The sequence below is a fragment of the Schistocerca gregaria genome, chromosome 2, assembly GCF_023897955.1.
Source record: "Schistocerca gregaria isolate iqSchGreg1 chromosome 2, iqSchGreg1.2, whole genome shotgun sequence".
In the NCBI taxonomy this organism is placed as follows: Eukaryota; Metazoa; Arthropoda; class Insecta; order Orthoptera; family Acrididae; genus Schistocerca; species Schistocerca gregaria.
In genome coordinates this window covers 115513790-115533520 of record NC_064921.1, presented here as the reverse complement: position 1 = coordinate 115533520, position 19731 = coordinate 115513790, and the positions used below count along the sequence as shown (strand labels likewise).

General features: G+C 40.6%; 1 protein-coding gene across 1 annotated transcript in view; it reads left to right on the top strand.

Moving 5' to 3' along the window:
• The window catches only part of LOC126335667 (elastin-like), a 98663-nt gene that overhangs the window by 63337 nt on the left and 15595 nt on the right, over positions 1-19731 (top strand). Inside the window, exon 6 of the mRNA XM_049999123.1 lies at positions 1473-2124. Coding sequence (XP_049855080.1) covers positions 1473-2124 — 652 coding nt within the window. The remainder of the gene's footprint in view (positions 1-1472; positions 2125-19731) is intronic.

Below are 19731 nucleotides of genomic sequence, written 5' to 3'. Positions count from 1 at the left end.
TTCCAATTTTCTATTCTTGAAGCGTGTAATACAACAGCTTATTTGATCACATTGTTAGGTTAGGTTAGTGTTTTTTAACGTCCCGTCGACAACGTGGTCATTAGAGACGGAGCGCAAGCCCGGGTTAGAGAAGGATGGGGAAGGAAATCGGCCGTGCCCTTTCAAAGGAACCATCCCGGCATTTGCCTGAAACGATTTAGGGAAATCACTGAAAACCTAAATCAGGATGGTTGGAGACGGGATTGAACCGTCGTTCTCCCGAATGCGAGGCCAGTGTGCTAACAACTGCGCCACCTCGCTCGGTACCAGATTGTTGTACTTCAATTTATACCAGTTCTGAATTCCATCATTTGAAAGAGAATGTTCTATTTGCCTTTAGTTTCACTTACCGCATTCTTGATTCAGTATTTCTCCAGTCCTTCCTGCCTAACTACAATTCTCGTAGCCTTACAGATGATGTCCTATTGAAAAAGGTATATTATGTAGTTGTTAGTTATCTAACAAACACACTGACAGGAGCTTAAGCAGCCAAATGCTGAATGGTTAATTGACAGTAACTCTTTGATGCATGATATTCACTACAGTAGACAGTTTTAGTAGTCACTTCTGTTGCGTTTTCAGTCAGTTACGAGCCTGCAAATACTTGCAGGGCACAACAACCGTAGGGAGTGCCTACTGCAGTGGACTATCAGGATTTTCAGCCTCAGGGCTGATTGAGAACCCCAAAGAAGCGACCATTGCCGGCTGTCCACTATAGCCCAGCTTTACCTGGGAACTGCGTTTAACAGGTCTCACTTGAGAGAATGAGTTATTTCCGATGTGCGGTATATCCATTTGAGTTGCACAAATGACTTAAAGACAGTTATTATACATAATCTCATCACTCTGTACTGTTAGTTTACATTTGGCAAGTAGCCAAAACAAAAAAGAAAAAAAAAACAGTGGTAGCATGCAAACACCAACGGCTACAGAAATAACACTGGCAAGTAAACTAATTCCTAGATCAGCCTCAATAGAATGCGCAGTGACAACCAGTCGCTCTTTAGCCTTGTCTACGGAAAGGATATGGCATCGAAGAAGACTCCGTCTGGTAGTGGTATTCGAAAACTAAACCCCTTTCAGAGTTTCCTAACAATGCCGTCTAAATCTCCAGCCCAGGAAAATTACATTATCCAGGAAACAGACACACATCCAATGTACGGCAATCAGAAGCGCTGAAAATCAGCTATCGTGGAAGGTAAACAGTGGCTGCACTGGAAATGCACAATACATGACTTAACTTTCTTTAACGATTACTGGGATTATGTATCCTGCAATTTTCCTAATGTGCAAGCTACTATATATTTGACTTGTCTTCTGGTTCTACAGTTATACACGAGATATTAACACTCACATGAAGTAGTTCAAGAAAATAGAACTATATGAGTAACCATAGCTACACTAGCAGTGCTTGATTTTAATGTGTCTTCCAGGTGTGCGTGTTGCTGTTCGGACTGGCTCTGGCCGAGGAGAAGCAAGTGGAAAAGCGTGGGCTGATTGGCTCCCTGGGTAGCTATGGCGGCGTTGGGTACGGATCGACTATCGACCACGGCATCGGCGCCAGCAGCTACAGCAGCGGCGGGATCAGTGGTGGATACGGGGGTGGCTACGCTGGTGGTTATGGAGGCGGCTTTGGAGGCGGCTATGGTGGTGGCTTTGGAGGCGGCATCGCCTCTGGTGTTGGAGGAGGTCAAGTGACCAACATCGCCATCACCAAGCAGGTCCCCGTCCCGTACCCAGTACCAGTGCAGCGTACTGTCCCAGTACCAGTCAGAGTTCCTGTCACGGTGCCAGTCAACAGGCCGGTACCGGTGCCCGTCCCACAGCCGTACCCTGTCCCCGTGCAGAGGCCAGTCCCAGTACCCGTGAGTGTCCCTAGCCCAGTCCCCGTACCAATACCACAGCCCGTCGTCGTCAACCAGCCGGTACCTGTCGTCGTGGGAGGCGGAGCTGGTGTCGGCGGAGGTCTCGGAGGCGGCTACGGCGGCGGCATTGGAGGAGGCTACGGTGGAGGCTACGGTGGAGGCTACGGTGGTGCCATCGGCGGTGGCTACGGTGGTGGCTATGGCGGTGGCTACGCTGGGGGTATCTCTGGAGGCTACGGAGGCTACGGGAAATACAGCCACTAACATCAGCAGCTGACCCCAACATCTCAAACGAAACACAACACCAGAGATTCATTCTTTATGCTTTACATATTTATGTATAGCAGAAAATAAATGAGATGCACGAAATAAATTCTGTTTAAATTACTTTTGTCTTTAATGAAACAAACCCTATTGAAAGAAGTATTCGGTTTCGCACGTTAGGCCATGGGTTCCACCTTTGAAAATAAGTACATTCATTGTCCTTGGATGGTGAGCTGCAGTTCTGTGTTGGTAACTGTGTGTTGTTAACCATGACAGGACACAGAAATAAGTATTCAACCGTACTGATAAACCTCACCTCATGGGCCAGCCGGAGTGGCCGTGCGGTTCTAGGCGCTACAGCCTGCAAACGAGCTATCGCTACGGTCGCCGGTTCGAATCCTGCCTCGGGCATGGATGTGTGTGATGTCCTTAGGTTAGTTAGATTTAATTAGTTCTAAGTTCTAGCCGACTGATAACCTCAGACCTTAAGTCGCATAGTGCTCAGAGCCATTTGAACCTCACTACACTGATTCTTCAGTATTTTACCCTATGTCTGACTGATTTCTATTGGAGATAAACCGAGACGCATTTGTATGTGTTTTACCAAATGCGGTGCACTTACATGCTGTGGAACTAGATGTCAGTTCACGAAGCACCAGAACTTGGAGGAAAAATGTCACCAATAAATGTAGTCTTTTTATTAGGTGACAGTTTATAGGTAATAATAAAAAACATGAATATGTAATCCTAGTGACGGAGACATAGAAGGTTTTATTCTTACGAGGCGCATTTGTTTCAAGATTTAAGAGCCTTAAGTGCATGTAACGATGTCAGGAATTACCTATAATTGGCCGTCACACTTTGCTGTCTAGAATGTTTCGCTCTGCTTCCACTGACATGCAGTGGGCTTTGTCACTGTAATTTTGTCATATCCATTACGCGAAAGAATACCTTCCACAATATACCTCATTCTCATGGACAAAGTATTTCTGGATGCTATGTATACCGACCGTCACGACTACAGTTACAGAGTAGTTCACCATATACAGATGTTCAAATGGATTGAGGCACGTATTTCATGACCCTTCATTAGACTTTTGTTGTATCACTTTCATAGACGTTATTCCTAATTTACCATGTTTGATTCAGAAATTCAGGATTAATTTACGGCCGGCCGCGGTGGTCTCGCGGTTCTAGGCGCGCAGTCCGGAACCGTGCGACTGCTACGGTCGCAGATTCGAATCCTGCCTCGGGCATGGATGTGTGTGATGTCCTTAGGTTAGTTAGGTTTAAGTAGTTCTCAGTTCTAGGGGACTTATGACCACAGCAGTTGAGTCCTATAGTGCTCAGAGCCATTTGAACCATCTGATTAATTTACGGGAAGTTTGAATGGGTTGCCTTTAAACAAAAACTAGCAATGGAACTCTGTAAAAAATTGGCAGGCTTCTTATCGCTTCAGTTCAGAGCGGAACTTCGAGGTTTCGATAATTACCTCTTCTCTTGTAGCGAGAGGTAGCTTCCATCCACCGCTAAGAGTATATCCGCTGTCACAGTTGAAATTCATTTCACACAGGCGTATCTCTACAGCCAGTTTCATTACAGAATCACAGTGTGTAGGAGCCGGGGACAAAACTTTTGTTCCGTCAGAAATGTTTTGTATTTGATTGCGACACTGTGGTAAGCAATTCCAGCTTTCTCCAGTTCTCAGTTTTTTTCTCAGCCGTATATGAATAATCAAGATCAACACTGTGAAAAATAATCAAATATGTAAACGATGAGTAGTATCATTCAAGGCTTTCACTTGAAATAACAGGCGTAGGAAGCAAAAACTACTAAACCATGCCGCAATTATAGTTTATGACAACTTCTTGTAGCCTTTCTAGTACGGTAATGAAGACATATCCATAGCATGAAAAGCATTTCCCGATGGTTTAGGTGAATATATTAATTTTTTTCTAATGAATAAAATCGCTTGTAGAGTCCTTTCAGTGCAAGAACAGATAAAAAGCTCTTATGAAACAATTAATTCAGTGGAAAATAAGCCCAGCCTCACTACAATACAAACAGAAAATGCTGAAGACGCTGGAAATCTGCAAGAGCACGCTTTTCTGCCGTGTGTACGTTTTCTCTGACCCTGATAAAGTGGTAATTGTTCGAACGGTCCTTCCATTCTCTTTATTTGAACAAAAAACGCTAGTTACAAATTCGGTAAATTTTGAGAGTTCGGTGCACAACGCAGACTTCTCCCACCTAGTAGCGCATACATCATCTCTTCAGTTCTATCCTGAAATAAGAAAGAGCAGCCCAGTTTTTACTGGAAAGTACGATTCAATGTTCCTTCGGACACGTGTGCACGGCCGAAGGAACAGGCACTGCAGTGAGTACATCTGTCAATAAATAGTGGACTTCGAAATTGTGAATATGAACCAGCATCGGTTGTATACAAATGATGATAGTGAAAATCTTTGCCGGACCGGACGTGTACCAGGATTTTCAGATTTACACGAACGGTCGCCTTAACTGCTTCGGCTATCCGTGCACGAATCACGGCCGGACCCAACCTTCTATTTATCATCTAAGTATCACAACTTGCTTTCGTACGTTAGTTATAAAGGTGAATAAGTACGAAAGAGCAGTGCCTGTTTTATTAAGAAGTACGATGTACGTTTCTTGAGACATGCATGCACGTATTTATTCGTCACTACCAGGATCCTCGACCCTTAAAAAAAGCCCCTCGACTATCAAAAAATATGTCCTTTCTCGACTGGAAATACATAACTTGCAAGTGCAGGCTGTGACACGTGGACCACGACATAGGAGGTTTGGGCCTGGTCGTGACTTTTTGAAATACCTACGCTGTTCCCAAACTGTCTCGCAGATGACTGTGTCAGCTACAGTCAAATTGCCACATGTTCCAGCCAAATAACGAACTTTGGTGCTCATTTACACTTTGTATTATCAAGGAATAACTGTCGAAGGCACAGGTTCTGATAAAAGCCGTAAGGTATACAGCTTCACAGCCATGTCATATATGGAGGAGATGTTTGCAGTTAGTTGCGTAGTATCTTGGAAGAAACGAAGATGATAATTTGCTTCGAGTATATATCAGCTCTGTCGACCCAGAAAGACAATTTTGTGCCAGTGCATCATGATCGCAGATTTCTATAACGACTAACAGTCTCCCATTAACAAGTTGTGACTTCGTAAGTCCTTTGGAAACTGAGCTCAGTCAAGTTATTAAACGAGGTTTAATGAAGACTGTGACTCAAGAACATGCAATCTACTTCGTTGTTCAAATTTATGTCAGCAGAAAAAGAGCAGATCTACATCCTCATCTACACCTACATGGATACTCTGCAAATCTCCCTTAAGTGACTGACAGAAGATTCTTCGAACCGCCTTCACAATAATTCTCTGTTATTTCACTCTAGAACAGCGCACGGAAGAAACTAACGCCTATACTTTTTGCGACTTTTGATTTCCCTTATTTTATTATAATGATCGTTTCTCCTTACGTAGGTCGGCGTCAATAAAAGATTTTCGCATTCAGAGGAGAAAGTTGGAGACTGAAATGTACTCTGTTAATACTGTTTGTTAAAGATCACACATCTCACAGCAGGAATATGCTACAATACCCTACGTATCGCTCACAGGAGGACGTTAGAATAAGATTAGAGTAATTACTGCATGCACAAAGGCATTCAAACAATCATTCTTCCCCCGCTGCATACGTTGATGGAACAGGAATAAACCCTCAGAACTGGTTCAATGGGACGTACTCTCTGTCATGCCCCTCACAGTGATATGCAGAGTACAGATGTAGATGTAGATGTAGTACTCCAAAAGAGGACAGCAAGCGTAGTGTAGGCAGTAGTGCAGGCCTTTTAGTAGATCCGTTGCGCCTCTGTTTTAGCAGATTTCTTCTGCCGATGAAACGCAGTCTCTGGTTCTCCTCCCCTGCAATATTTTCTATCTTCTTTATACATTATGTTGTTCGCAATTGTAATTCCTAGGTGTTAAGACGAATTTATGACTTTCAGATTTGATTGATTTTTTGTGTAGCCGATGTTTAACGGATTCCTTTTAGTCTGATGTGGATGACCTCACACTTTTCATTATTTAGATCATTTGCCTATTTTCACACCATACAGGTAGCTTTTCTAAATCGTTTTGGTAATGGTTTTGATCTTCTGACGACTTTATTACATGATAAAGGACAGCATCATCTGTACGCAACCTAAGACGGCTGCTCAGATTGTCTCCTAAAACGTTTATATAGGTAAGGAATAACAGAGGGCGTATAACACTAGATTTGGGGAACGCCAGAAATCAGTTCTGATTTATTCGATGACTTTCCGTCACTTACTACGATTTGTGACTTGCCTAATAGGAAATCACGAATCCAGTAACGTAACTGAGACGATATTCCATAAGTACACAAATTGATTACAAGCCGATAATGAGATACGCTATCAAAAGCCTTCTGGAAATCTAAACACGCAAGCAGTCTGAAATCCCATGTCAATAGCACTCAACGCAACGGGTGAGCAAAGAGCTAGTTATGTTTCACAAGAACGACGATGTCTAAATCCGTGTTGGCTCTGTGTCAATACATCATTCTCTTTGAGGTAGTTCACATTGTTCAGACACAATATATGTTCCAGTATCCTGCTGCATATCGATGTTAATGATATGGGCTTGTAATTTAATGGATTACTTTCATTGTCTTTCTTGAATATTAGTGTCACCTGTGCAACTTTCTAATCTTTGGCAACGGGTTTTTCGTCTAGGATGCTGATGTATATGATTATTAAGCATGGAGCTATTGCATCAGCATACTCTGAAAGGCACAGTAGGCACCGGAAGACTTGCTTTTATTAGTGATTGAAGTTGCTTCACTACTCCAGGAATCTTTAAGTTACTTATGTTTGCAGCAATTCTTGATTAGAATTCTAGAATATATATTTCGTCTTCCTTGGTGAAGGACTTTCGGAAGGCTGTGTTTAGTAACTCTGCGGTAGCAGAACTGTCATCGATAGTATTTCCATTGCTATCGCTGAGACAAGTTACTGATTGTGTCTTGATACTAGCATCCTGTACGTACGACCAGAATCTTTTCCGATTTTCTGCCAGGTTTCGAGACAAAGTTTCGTTGTAGAAACTAATATAAGCATCTCCCATTGGGGCCCGTGCTAAATTTAGTGCTTTTTGTAAAGGATTGCTAATCTTGGGGATTTTGCGTCCTTTTAAATTGAGTAAGTTTCTTTCGTTGTTTCTTCGACAGTGTTCTAATCTGCTTTGTATACTATGGGGGATACTCTTCGTCGTTTGTTAATTTACATACATCAAAAAGAAAGTTTTCTATCGCCGCGCTTCCCAGAACTCCTGTAGATAGATGTTGACTGTGGATATTGTATCACAGACACAGTCCCTTTCACTGTTCAGAGTTGTCACTAAACCCGGCCAAAGATGTAAACAACCATGCATGAGCAGCGGCTATTAGATGGAGGGAGTCCAACAGCCGATCACTTCCAGTCATTCAGCCAGGAAGGAGGTACACGGCTCGTGTTGTCCGACGTTCAACCATGCCTAGGTGGTCAAAACCGCGGTTCGATGGCCGTCCTCATTGCTACTTTGTGGCGGGAAGGCTCTCAACAAGGGAATGGTCCAGGTGCCTCGGAGTGAACCAAAGCGATGTTTTTCGGACATGGAGGAGACACAGAGAGACAGGAACTGTCAATGACATGCCTCGCTCAGGCCGCCCAAGTCTACTACTGCAGTGAGTGACCGCTACCAACGGATTATGGCTCGGAGGAACCCTGGCAGCAACATGTTGAATAATGCTTTTGGTCCACCCACAGGACGTCGTGCTACAATTCAAACTGAGCGCAATAGGCCGCAAAACGCAACTTCAATCCCGACGTCCATGGCATAGACCATGTTTGCGACGCGGTACAGATGGGCCCAACAACATGCCGAATTGACCTCTCACGATTGGCATCACGTTCTCTTCACCGATGAGTGTCGCATATAGGTTCAACCAGACAATCGCCAGAGACGTGTTTGGAGGCAACCCGGTCAGGTTGAACGCCGTAGACACACTGTCCAGCGAGTGCAGCGAGGTGGAGGTTCCCTGATATTTTGGGGTGGCATTATGTGGGGCCTACGTACGCCACTGGTGGTCATGGAAGGCGCCGTATCGACTGTACGATGCGTGAATGCCATCCTCCGATCGATAGTGCAACCATATCGACAGCATATTTACGAAGCATTGGTCTTCGTGGATGACATTTCGCGCCCTCGTCGTGCGCATCTTGTGAATTACTTCCTTGAGCGTAACGACATCGCTCGACTGGAGTGGCCAGCATGTTCTCCAGACATGAACCCTATCAAACATGCCTGGGATAGATTGAAGAGGGCTGTTTATGGATGACGTGACCCACCAGCCACTCTGAGGGATTTACGCCAAATCCCCCTGAGGAGTGAGACAATCTGGAACAACAGTGCCTTAATGAACTTCTGGACAGTATGCCACGAAGAATACAGGCATGCATCAATGCAGGAGGACGTACTACTAAGTATTAGAGGTACCAGTGTGTACAGCAATATGAACCATCACCTCTGAAGGTGTCGCTCTATAGTAGTACAACATGCAATGTGAGGTTTTCATTAGCAGTAGAAAGGGCGGAAATGTTGTTTATGTTGATATCTACTCAAATTTTCTGTAGAGGTTCCGGAACTATCTGAACCTTGGTTACCGAAACCTGCTGTCGATACTATTTCTTCGAATTCTAGCCACGCCTGGTCTACCCTTACACTGTCAGTAACTGTGGCTATGGGAACTGAATGCCACACAGTGAAGAGAAACCTGCAGCAAGTCTTCATCAAAGTGTGCAATACCTTCCAGCAAGGATGTAAAAAAGAACAACAAAATTCGCCATGTCCTGCGAAGAAAAGAGAAAAGGCTGAACATTTTGCCTCAGGTAAGGGTAAAATATTTTATGTCACTTTGTTTCACGATGTTAATAAATAATCATGTTTGAAAATCTTTATTTTGAAAGAAATTTCAGTATACGACTTCAGTCACATTTTTCTGCTCAATACTATTCAATACTGTTCTATCCTGATTAAATTGAGCTTAACTTAAATTCCATAAGGAAGTCAAGCAATTTCGAAGTCTCGGTGCGACGAAAATTGTCAGTCGATCTCCTGAAAACATTTGTAATAATTATTAACTTTCGGTGATCACATGGGGAAAACCGGAGATCTGCTGGTAAGACCGTGTTAGCCCATTTATTGAAAGTAATAAACTGGACATCTTGAGCGTACAAAACGTCAGGTTCTTCCAGTGTAAATCAGACGTTCCCCACTGATCCCGTGCAAAACACAGCGTAGTAAGCAGACACTGTGAATAATAATCAGTTAAATAATACGCGAACACACTTACTTTAGTTTAGTTCATGTATTAAATTCCTTGGCATAGAGAATCTCATCAAGATGGCGACTAGCTGAACAATAGATACATATACATCTTCGTTCTTTCACGGCTAATCGGCAAGATCTCAATCCTTCTTTTCATAAGAAAAAACATAGATAACAAAGATTTCATGGAGCAAATGAACGCTCCAAGGAATAATAGGGCTTGAAACTACTTTGCATTGATAATCACCGTATATTAAAGTTTAGGAATCGGTGAGATAAGAAGAGATATTTCGAGATATGTACTAAGTTATATAATTTATAAAATTTCTGAAAATATCGCGGAGAGACCGCTGCAAGAGACATTACATCACCCCTCGCAGCGATCATAGTTGATATGTATCCACTTTTCGAGCTAACTATTGGCTTAACTAACTCGTTAGAATTTGTGGAACATACGTTCCTATAAATTTTAAGAAGTTAGTAAGATTTTTTGATTACAGGAAATGAAAGAGGTTTGGTATAGGTAACACCGATCTTCGTCACCTATATACCTAGTTGTTGCTTTCATGTGTACTAGGGCATACCCGCATCCCACGTACACAACCAGGGAAGATGGACTTATATAGTTGTTAATCAGGTCTTCCTATTTAGAAACTGGCCTTCACAGGGAAACCCCGGAAAACCTGGAGGCTTAGACCCCAACTAGGTATCACAGATGATAGGAAAGAGACAATAATTTAGAAATTTGAGAGCTATTCTAGAATTCATAGGAAAGACAAAATCTGCCTAATAGCAAAAAAAAAGAAAGAAATCTCTACACATGCAAATTTTTACAATCTTCTGAAAAGTTTTCTCGATGACTTGCTGAACTGCGGTGAAACTGATCGAACAGAAACATGGGACACGGCACGGAGGAGGGGCGTCGCATTGGCGTACCGGACAGGAGACGTAACAGATTTGAGAGAGCAGAAGGACCCTCAGGAACAGGTACTCAGGATTGTGGCATGAAACAATCGAATGGTTAACTATTAAAGATTGCTGGAAGAGAAGGGATAGTCGAATTTCTCCAGATTCATTTTGAACTCAAATATGGACCTGATCCATCCAATTAGTCGAACTTCTCCAGATTCATTTTGAACTCAAATATGGACCTGATCCATCCTGTCTTCCATCTGAGGAATGGGAAAATCCATTCGTCTTATACTTTCCACACCTAAGTGTCTTAATCGATACTGTAGTTGCACTATATCACATCTCCAGATCGGAAACAATTTTGAAAACATGGATAATTTTATCCATCTTCTTGAGTAAGCCGAAAGGTTCTAATCCTGGTTTTAATTTTTTTTTTTTGTTTCGTTGGCTTTTCCAGATGGAAGTAGATCTCAATCTTTCTTAATTTGGTTTCAAGTACGAATGTGGATAGCATGTCAGAATATTAAAAACTTTATTATTTGAGACGATTTCAAAAAAATATATATCTTATTCATACATGATTACAATGAAATTTTGCTGAAAGAGAACGTTTAATTAAGTCTTGCTGCATGACCTCTCCAGCTGAAATTAACCTTTGTTAGTAGTGATTGACGATCAAATTTTTCTCATTTATACTCCGATTGCAGCATTTTCTCATGAACATATATGAACGCAATATAACAATAAACAAATCCATCTGGAAAATGACACATTATTATAAATTCAATGAAGAACTTCCTTATTAAATCTAATTTTAAAAACACGCACTAAGCCAGTTAATTAAATTCTCTTGAATAGAATGTAGCTCGCGCCAAAAATCAACAGTGAGTCTTTATGTCTGTGGACAGTTGCAATCTATTCTAATTTTCTGAAGCGGTTCATTTGTTCTCCTGTGAACTATCAGTTTACAAACACTAACTTCACACGCAAGCGCCCTATTCTATTATATAGTTTCAGTAAACGTCTTATCACTGGAGGTTAACACTCCCTGAATGTATATTATTTAACACTCACAAGCTTCTTTGGTGATCATCGCGTACACAGGTAACCCGTAAGTCTTCACAGCAGCAATAGCTACAGTTCCACTTACTTTTCTAAATATTCCTATACTAACACAGAAGCAATCGCTTACTGTTCATTAAACTATCACAGATGCTTGGCATGCTGTCATTTAACCTATCACAGTGGCTGAGGCATACAGTCCTTCGCACTTCAATTTTTTTAACACCCAAATACTTCATACAGACTTTTCATTTAATTTGACACACTTTCCTTAAAAGTACCTCTTTAGGTCTGCATGGGGAAATAATCCTTTTATTCTTCCAGAATCTGGATATGCTAATAAATACGCACCAGGATTCGGTATATCAACTATCATATATAGACCTGTATAAATTAGATTCCATTTTCTGATGGTCTTCTTCAAGCTTGATGACTTGACGTGTCTTCTTAAAAGAATTTTCTGTCCGATACTGAAAGTCTGAATCGTTTGATGTTTCTATCATGGATTTCCTTCCGCTGTCTCGCTTTCTCCGTAATATTAATGAGAGCATTGCGAATTCTTTCTTCCCATGACATCTTGGTGTCCTCGAGTTTAGATAAGTTATCTACCCAAAAGTTTCTTTCGGTAGTATTCCAAACTGACCGTAGGATTTTGTTGATTGAATTGTTGTGTTATAGCAGTCCATCGCCGATCCTTTTCTGAAGCTGAGCCATTGTCTTACATAAATGAATATAATATAAATTGTAATTATTTTCTTGAAGAAGAATCGCTGGAAATTGTGCCTTATTATTTACATCCATTTCAGGTGTTATTCCTTCTGGAGATCTTGACAGCGTCCACCTTGACAAGCGAGGGTGCAGCAACGTAGAAGTTTGTAAAAAGGCTAGTGATTGGTGGTCACAATAAACGGCTATCCTTGAGTCATATACATAATAATTAAACATTCTCAAAGACCAAATAACTGCTAAAGCTTCCAATTCCATAGTGGTACATGCTCTTTCATAGGTGGATAAAACTCTGCTAGCAAATGCAATTGGACAAAAGATTTTTACAACATCGATATACCTAATTTGAAATAAACTTAATCCTAATCCCACATCTGATGAATCAGTGGCTAAACAGAATCCGACATTCATATCAGGGTGGTATAATAACGGAGCATTTATCAGTTGACCCTTTCACAAAAAGGCTTTTCACAATCATTAGACCATTGCCATGCTACATCTTTCCTCAGGAGCCGGTTTAGTGCTTCAGAGTTCATTGCTTGAGTTTTAATAAATCGACGGAAATGAAGTCAAGCCTGTAAAGCCTTTCAGTTGTCTTCTGTTTATTAGAGTTGGAAAAGTTTTAATCGCACTAATCTTCGCTTCTGCTGGAATTAGCACACATAAATGACCTAGTAGATATTGTCGGAAGTTCCATGCGGCTTTTCCCGGATGATGCTGTAGTATACAGAGAAGTTGCAGCATTAGAAAATTGTTGTGAAATGCAGGAAGATCTGCAGCGGATAGGCACTTGGTGTAGGGAGTGACAACTGACCCTTAACATAGACAAATGTAATGTATTGAGAATACATAGAAAGGAGGATCGTTTATTGTATGATTATATGATAGCGGAACAAACACTGGTAGCAGTTACTTCCGTTAAATATCTGGGAGTATCCGTGCGGAACGATTTGAAATGGAATGATCATATAAAATTAATTGTTGGTAAGGCGGGTACCAGGTTGCGATTCATTGGGAGAGTCCTTAGAAAATGTAGTCCATCAACAAAGGAGGTGGCTTACAAAACACTCGTCCGACCTATACTTGAGTATTGCTCATCAGTGTGGGATCTGTACCAGATCGGTTTGACGGAGGAGATAGAGAAAATCCAAAGAAGAGCGGCGCGTTTCGTCAAAGGGTTATTTGGTAACCGTGATAGCGTTACGGAGATGTTTAGCAAACTCAAGTGGCAGACTCTGCAAGAGAGGCGCTCTGCATCGCGGTGTAGCTTGATCGCCAGGTTTCGAGAGGGTGCATTTCTGGTTGAGGTATGGAATATACTGCTTCCCCCTACTTATACCTCCTATGGAGATCACGAATGTAAAATTAGAGATATTCGAGCGCGCACGGAGGCTTTCAGACAGTCGTTCTTTCGGCCAACCATACGCCGGAACAGAAAAGGGAGGTAATGACACTGGCACGTAAAGTGCCCTCCGCCACACACCGTTAGGTGGCTTGCGGAGTATGAATGTAGATGTAGATGTAGAAGAATGCCTTTGCATTAATCATATGTCCTAAGAAATTAATTCTCTGTAGAGAAAAATGGGATTTTTTTTTTAGATTTGCAGTTATAACAGTTTGTTTGAACACATCAAAAATCCTCATAATAAGTTGTACATGTTCCTCCCAAGTTTTAGAGGCAAGTAATAAATTCTCCACAAAAAATGTTATTCGACTACGTAGTTCTGATCCAAGGGCATAGTCCAACGCAGAAATAAAATCTCCAGAGCTGATACTGAGACCAAACGGAACGACCTTGGACTGATAGCTTCTCCCTCCATATACAAAAGCAGTAGATTTTCTTCAGTCCTTGTCTAACTGGACTTGCCAGAACGAACTTCTCTAATCAATACTGGTTAGAGAGGATACATCATGAAATATCTGTATTAACTCATCGATGTTCTCCGGACGTGTGCGCACAGGTATTATAATTTTGTTAATTTCCCTTGCATCTAATACCAATCGAACTTTTCCTCCTGGCTTTGGTACAACAAGCAACGGAGAACAATATGGGCTGTTTGACGGTTCAATAAGATTTCAGTTTAACATTTTTTGTATCTCTTCCTGAACTGGTTGAATTAATCGCCAGGGAATGGGATAGTGTGTGCGGCAAAATGTCTTATGGTGCTTAATCTGTAATGTACAAACTTATCCTCTAATAATTCCGCTCTTTTCATCGAAAACTTAGTCATATTCTGTTAATATAATAAATAATTGTTCCCTCTGACCCTCCGTTAGGAAATCTGACTCAGCAATCTTCTGTAAGACAGTTTGTCTGAAATCCTCTACTATAATTGACTTGATCGGTAGTCGGTACATATTATTATTTTCAACAGAAATCACCTGCACAGCAGCACCACGGAAATATCGCTCATACACTGCTTCCCTTCTCAGTAAGATTAGTGTAACAAATTGATCTTCGATTTTAAAATGCACCTTTCCTTCTACCAAGTCCATCTTGCAATTGCAGGCTTGCTAAGTTCGATCGCCAAGAACACTATCTACTAACAACTTTTCCACTACAGGGAATGTGCATTCTTTTGCTACATTTCCCAATTTTATGTCTATAAGAGATTGTGTCTTTACGTTCAGGGATTTTGCTCCCACTGCACCTATATCTCGGCAATTTTGTACCGGTAGGACAGGGATTTTCTTAATTTTACTAATTCTGCGAAACAAAGTTCCGGATACTACGTCTGTAGATGAAGCTGTGTCCAATATAACATTTCTTAAAATTCCCGCACTTCTGTGATGATCTCAGACACAGGAACACTTTTATCTTCGACTACACAGGCCTCTAAGTCTCCCGTCAATTCATATGTCATTAATTCGCCTTCATTATATCTCAACATTGCTACGGAATTAATTTCGTTTAAAACAGGTTTGCCTCTTTTGTATTGCCCGGCCGACTTTACGGAGCATAAAGCGTCCCTCTTCAGTTAAAATGTCGATTATTATTTCCTCTTGAATCATCTACTACTTCTGTTATGACTGGTTGTTGTCGATGACTGGTTGTGTTATTTGCTTCAAATCGACGGACAGAATTTCTGTACGCATTATTATTGTTTGAAAACTGCTGGTTCTGAAAATATCTGACATTTCCAAACATTGGGTTGTATCTGCGGCCTGTTCGATTGTGTGTGAACCTGCCCCTCGCAGCACTGTTATTGAAATTCCAATTTCCGTTGCAGTTGTTTCCGTTGAATCTCTGACTATTCCTAGTATAATAATTATTAAATCCGTTTCCGTTCCGATTTGCATTTGGCGAGTCAATCACCCTCCTCAGCATAACCGGTTGTCTTGGCCGAAGATCATCTTGCTCCATCATATCTATAGTGTCAAGCGTAATCATGAAAGAGGCAATGTCATGCTCATTAATATACAGCATTCCATGTCTAATGCTGGCCGGAAGTCGAGATTTTAATATGCCAATCACGTCTTGTAGAGGCATAGACTTATCCGAATTCCGCGATTTGTTTATATATTTCTTCAAAGTATTTCTTTAAAGACCCACGTGAAAAGGAAAAAGGTTCCGGGTATACTACCTCCTGCCTTAAACGTTCTTGTACTCCTTCGGACCAGTGTTTGGATAAAAAGGCTCGTTCAGAATCTTCATATGTGTCCCAAGTTGATGTATCAGATGCCCATATAGCTCCTGACTCCTGAATATAACCGGTCACGAAACTAACCTTTTGCCGCGCACTCCAGTTTTTTGGCAATACTCCCCTAAAACGTCTTATGAACACTACGGGATGAACATTTTTCTTGTCTGGGTTGTAGATCTAGAAGTGACGTTGTTTCAGCATTTTCTCCTCAGTATTGCTTTTACAATTACAGTCATTATGACTACCCTCATAGTGTTGTGACTGATGTTGATTGCAAAAACAAACGTGCGCATTAATGTCCCTTTCTGTACTTGATCGGTTAAATAATGTAACTTCATTGATAGGTCCCGTTATGGGTTCATTTCCTTCCGCGGAACGCAAATCTTCTCGAGATAGAGTTAAAGATCTCTCAATGTTTTATTTCCATTTGTTTACGTTCTTCGCCTATTTGTTCCCTGGCTTCTCACAAACCATGATTATACAATTTTCATCAGTGCTCTCGGTCATCTCTCAAAGCTTTCTTTCCATTTGTTCAAGTTCTTCGCCTAGTTGTTCTCTGGCTTCTCGCAAACCCTGAGTTCTTCGCCTAGTTGTTCTCTGGCTTCTCGCAAACCCTGATAAAACAATATTTCTTTGGTGCTCTCGATGCTTTCTTTCCATTTGTTTAAGTTCTTCGCCTAGTTGTTCTCTGGCTTCTCGCAAACCCTGATTAAACAATATTTCTTTAGTGATACAATTTTCATCTGTGCTCTCGGTCATCTCTCAATGCTTTCTTCTCATTTGTTCAAGTTCTTCGCCTAGTTGTTCTCTGGCTTCTCGCAAACCCTGAGTTCTTCGCCTAGTTGTTCTCTGGCTTCCCGCAAACCCTGATTAAACAATATTTCTTTGGTGCTCTCGATGCTTTCTTTCCATTTGTTCAAGTTCTTCGCCTAGTTGTTCTCTGGCTTCTCGCAAACCCTGATTAAACAATATTTCTTTAGTGATACAATTTTCATCTGTGCTCTCGGTCATCTCTCAATGCTTTCTTCTCATTTGTTCAAGTTCTTCGCCTAGTTGTTCTCTGGCTTCTCGCAAACTCTGATTAATTAAACAATATTTCGTTAGAGCTCTTGATAATGGACTGTTTAGGATTGTGTGAACAAATGCTTTGCCTTACCAAACTTAACTGCGAGAATTTTCCCGTGAGAATGTTTACCTTATGATCAACATTGTCTTGTCTCTCCTTTACGTTATTTATGGATTTATCCAAATTTTGGATGTCCTTTGGAATCTTGTCTTGTGTTTGTCTCAAATCCAGCATTCTGCTGACATCTCATTGACTTGTTGCCTTAATTCATCTTGAACTTCAACTAATACCGGAATTACCGCCATAGAACATTGCATCTGTTCTTGTGCTTGAACTGTCTGTAGCATTGACTTGACCTGCTCTTTAATAGTATCAAGCTTAGTAGCAACATACTCAGTTAGCTCTAGGCGTAACTTCTTCGCATTTTCATTACTCTGCTGGGTGACTTGCTCAATTTGAGCAGCTAATTTTAATCTTGTCTTTTCATTCAGAATTTTCAATTCTTCCGCAGTTTTATTTAATTTATCATCAAGGTTCTGAAAACTCTCTACTAATTTATTATTTAATTCCGCTTGATTAGCTTCTAATTGCTCATTCAGCTTTGTCTGATTAGTTAGTAATTGCTCCTGGACTTTCACTTGATTGGCTGCTAATCGTTCATTCATTTCCCTTTTAGTCTCTATTTGCGCTTTAGTTAAGTCTGTTATATTTTTGGTCATTTCCTTTTTAGTCTCTATTAGCGCTTTAGTTAAGTGTGTTACGTTTTTGGCTAACAGTGTTAACTACTGCATGATTACAGTCAATGGGTTTATTTCGTCATGGTCAGATGATATCGAAACACTTAAGCTTTGTTGTGAGGCCTGATTAATGCTGCCGCTAGGCAGTTATGCTAGCGTCTAATGTTTCACTAACCTCAGAAACAGCTGAGGGCTGTTGTGATTCGCTCTGCTGTTGCACTGCCATTTTATAAGCCGCCCTAGTAAGAACTATTAATACACAGAACAATAAATATATAAATTCACTTGCATCTGAGTTAATAATGTCACTGACCTAAACTTTGTATAGTGTTCACTTATAATAAACACTTCCTATCTAAAGTTCAACCTAACAGTCACTCAATCAATCCGATTCAAAAAAATATTCAAAGTCCAGCGATAGACATTTAAATAGTTATTCTAACTACACATAACAAGTTCATATTGAAAATGTCTATCACTACTCAGGTATTAAAATTTCTATCTACAAATATTTAATTGTATTTTGTCTGGCCTGAACGACGTTCACGTAGATTGTGGAGAAATTGTGACTTCTGGAACAGGCCTCGACTTCTTTTCTCTCGTGCACATGCAACATAAAATTCACACAACGTTTAAGTAACGCTCAAAAATGTGTCCTTCCACATTCGCCAGATTTAATATTTTTGTGAGATCTGAAATTTAAAACCTCTCTCACATCGGCCTGATTTAGCTTCACTGATCAGGACAGTAAAAAACATGCTTATATTAACGGAATTTTCATTCATAAAGCAGTCTGATCAGTGAAGCTAAATCAGGCCGGTGTGACAGAGGTCCCACAAAAATATTAAAATGGGAATGAAATTGACTATCAAAAATAATTATCTCGTGGACTAACAGAATACTGTAATTATTTTTATCGGTTGAGCGTGTCTGTGCATCAAAATAACATTACGCCACAACAACTTTCAGGTGAAGTACAATATAGGAAATATATCGTGAACCTAAGGGCTGGCGCAATCCTTCCACTTCACAATACGTTAGCAACTTACATGTGTTGGACACTTCCCCGTTGGTCTCACGATGTCCAACAGGGTGCATCTTGTTTCTTAAGTTTGAAACTTACTTTCTCTTCTCCCCAATTTGCTTCCATTGTTCGAAATAGTGAGTTGTGTGCAATTTGAGCTCAATAATATATTATACAGAAGTAACTGACTGATCAGTAGGTTTTTTAATTACAACTTAATTATTAATATTATTGTATTAACTTTATCAATAAAAATATAAAGCTATTTTGTAACGTATTTGTGAAGCAAATATAACGAGACATATTACACTACGTTATAAAAATTCATATTCTTTAATTATGTCTCTCTTCACGCCCTTAAAATATATGGCGACACTCTGATAAAACCAGAAATATAACCTGCTATTGTTTCTCCTGTACTATAGATTTAGTAGTAATCGTGCATTATGGTAATTTTACTCTATGTGGACACCAACTTAATAAATAACTTTGATGAAGTCGTTTTTAGAAATGGTACTATGGGACTTAACATCTGAGGTGATCAGTCCCCTAGAACATAGAACTACTTATACCTAACTAACCTAAGGACATCAGACACATCCATGCCCGCTGCAGGATTCGATCCTGCGACCGTAGCGGTCTCGCGGTTCCAGACTTAAGCGCCTAGAACCGCTCGGCAAATCATTTCAGCCACTGAACGGAATCTGACATTCGTAGTTTATCACTCAAACTGAAACTGGTGAAATATAGTTGTATTTTATGAGGAATATTATTGATAATTTTTGGGATCTGATTGATTTCTACTTCAGTCCTTGCAATATTTTCGTGCTGGTTGTGGCTAATCCTTCAATGCAGTGATCATTTCCATTTGTGATACTGAAGAGTAATTAGGATCAACAAGGGCTTAAACAACAAAGCAGAATAAATATATACAGTATGTATACATATTAAGAATGTTTTTCAGTTTCTT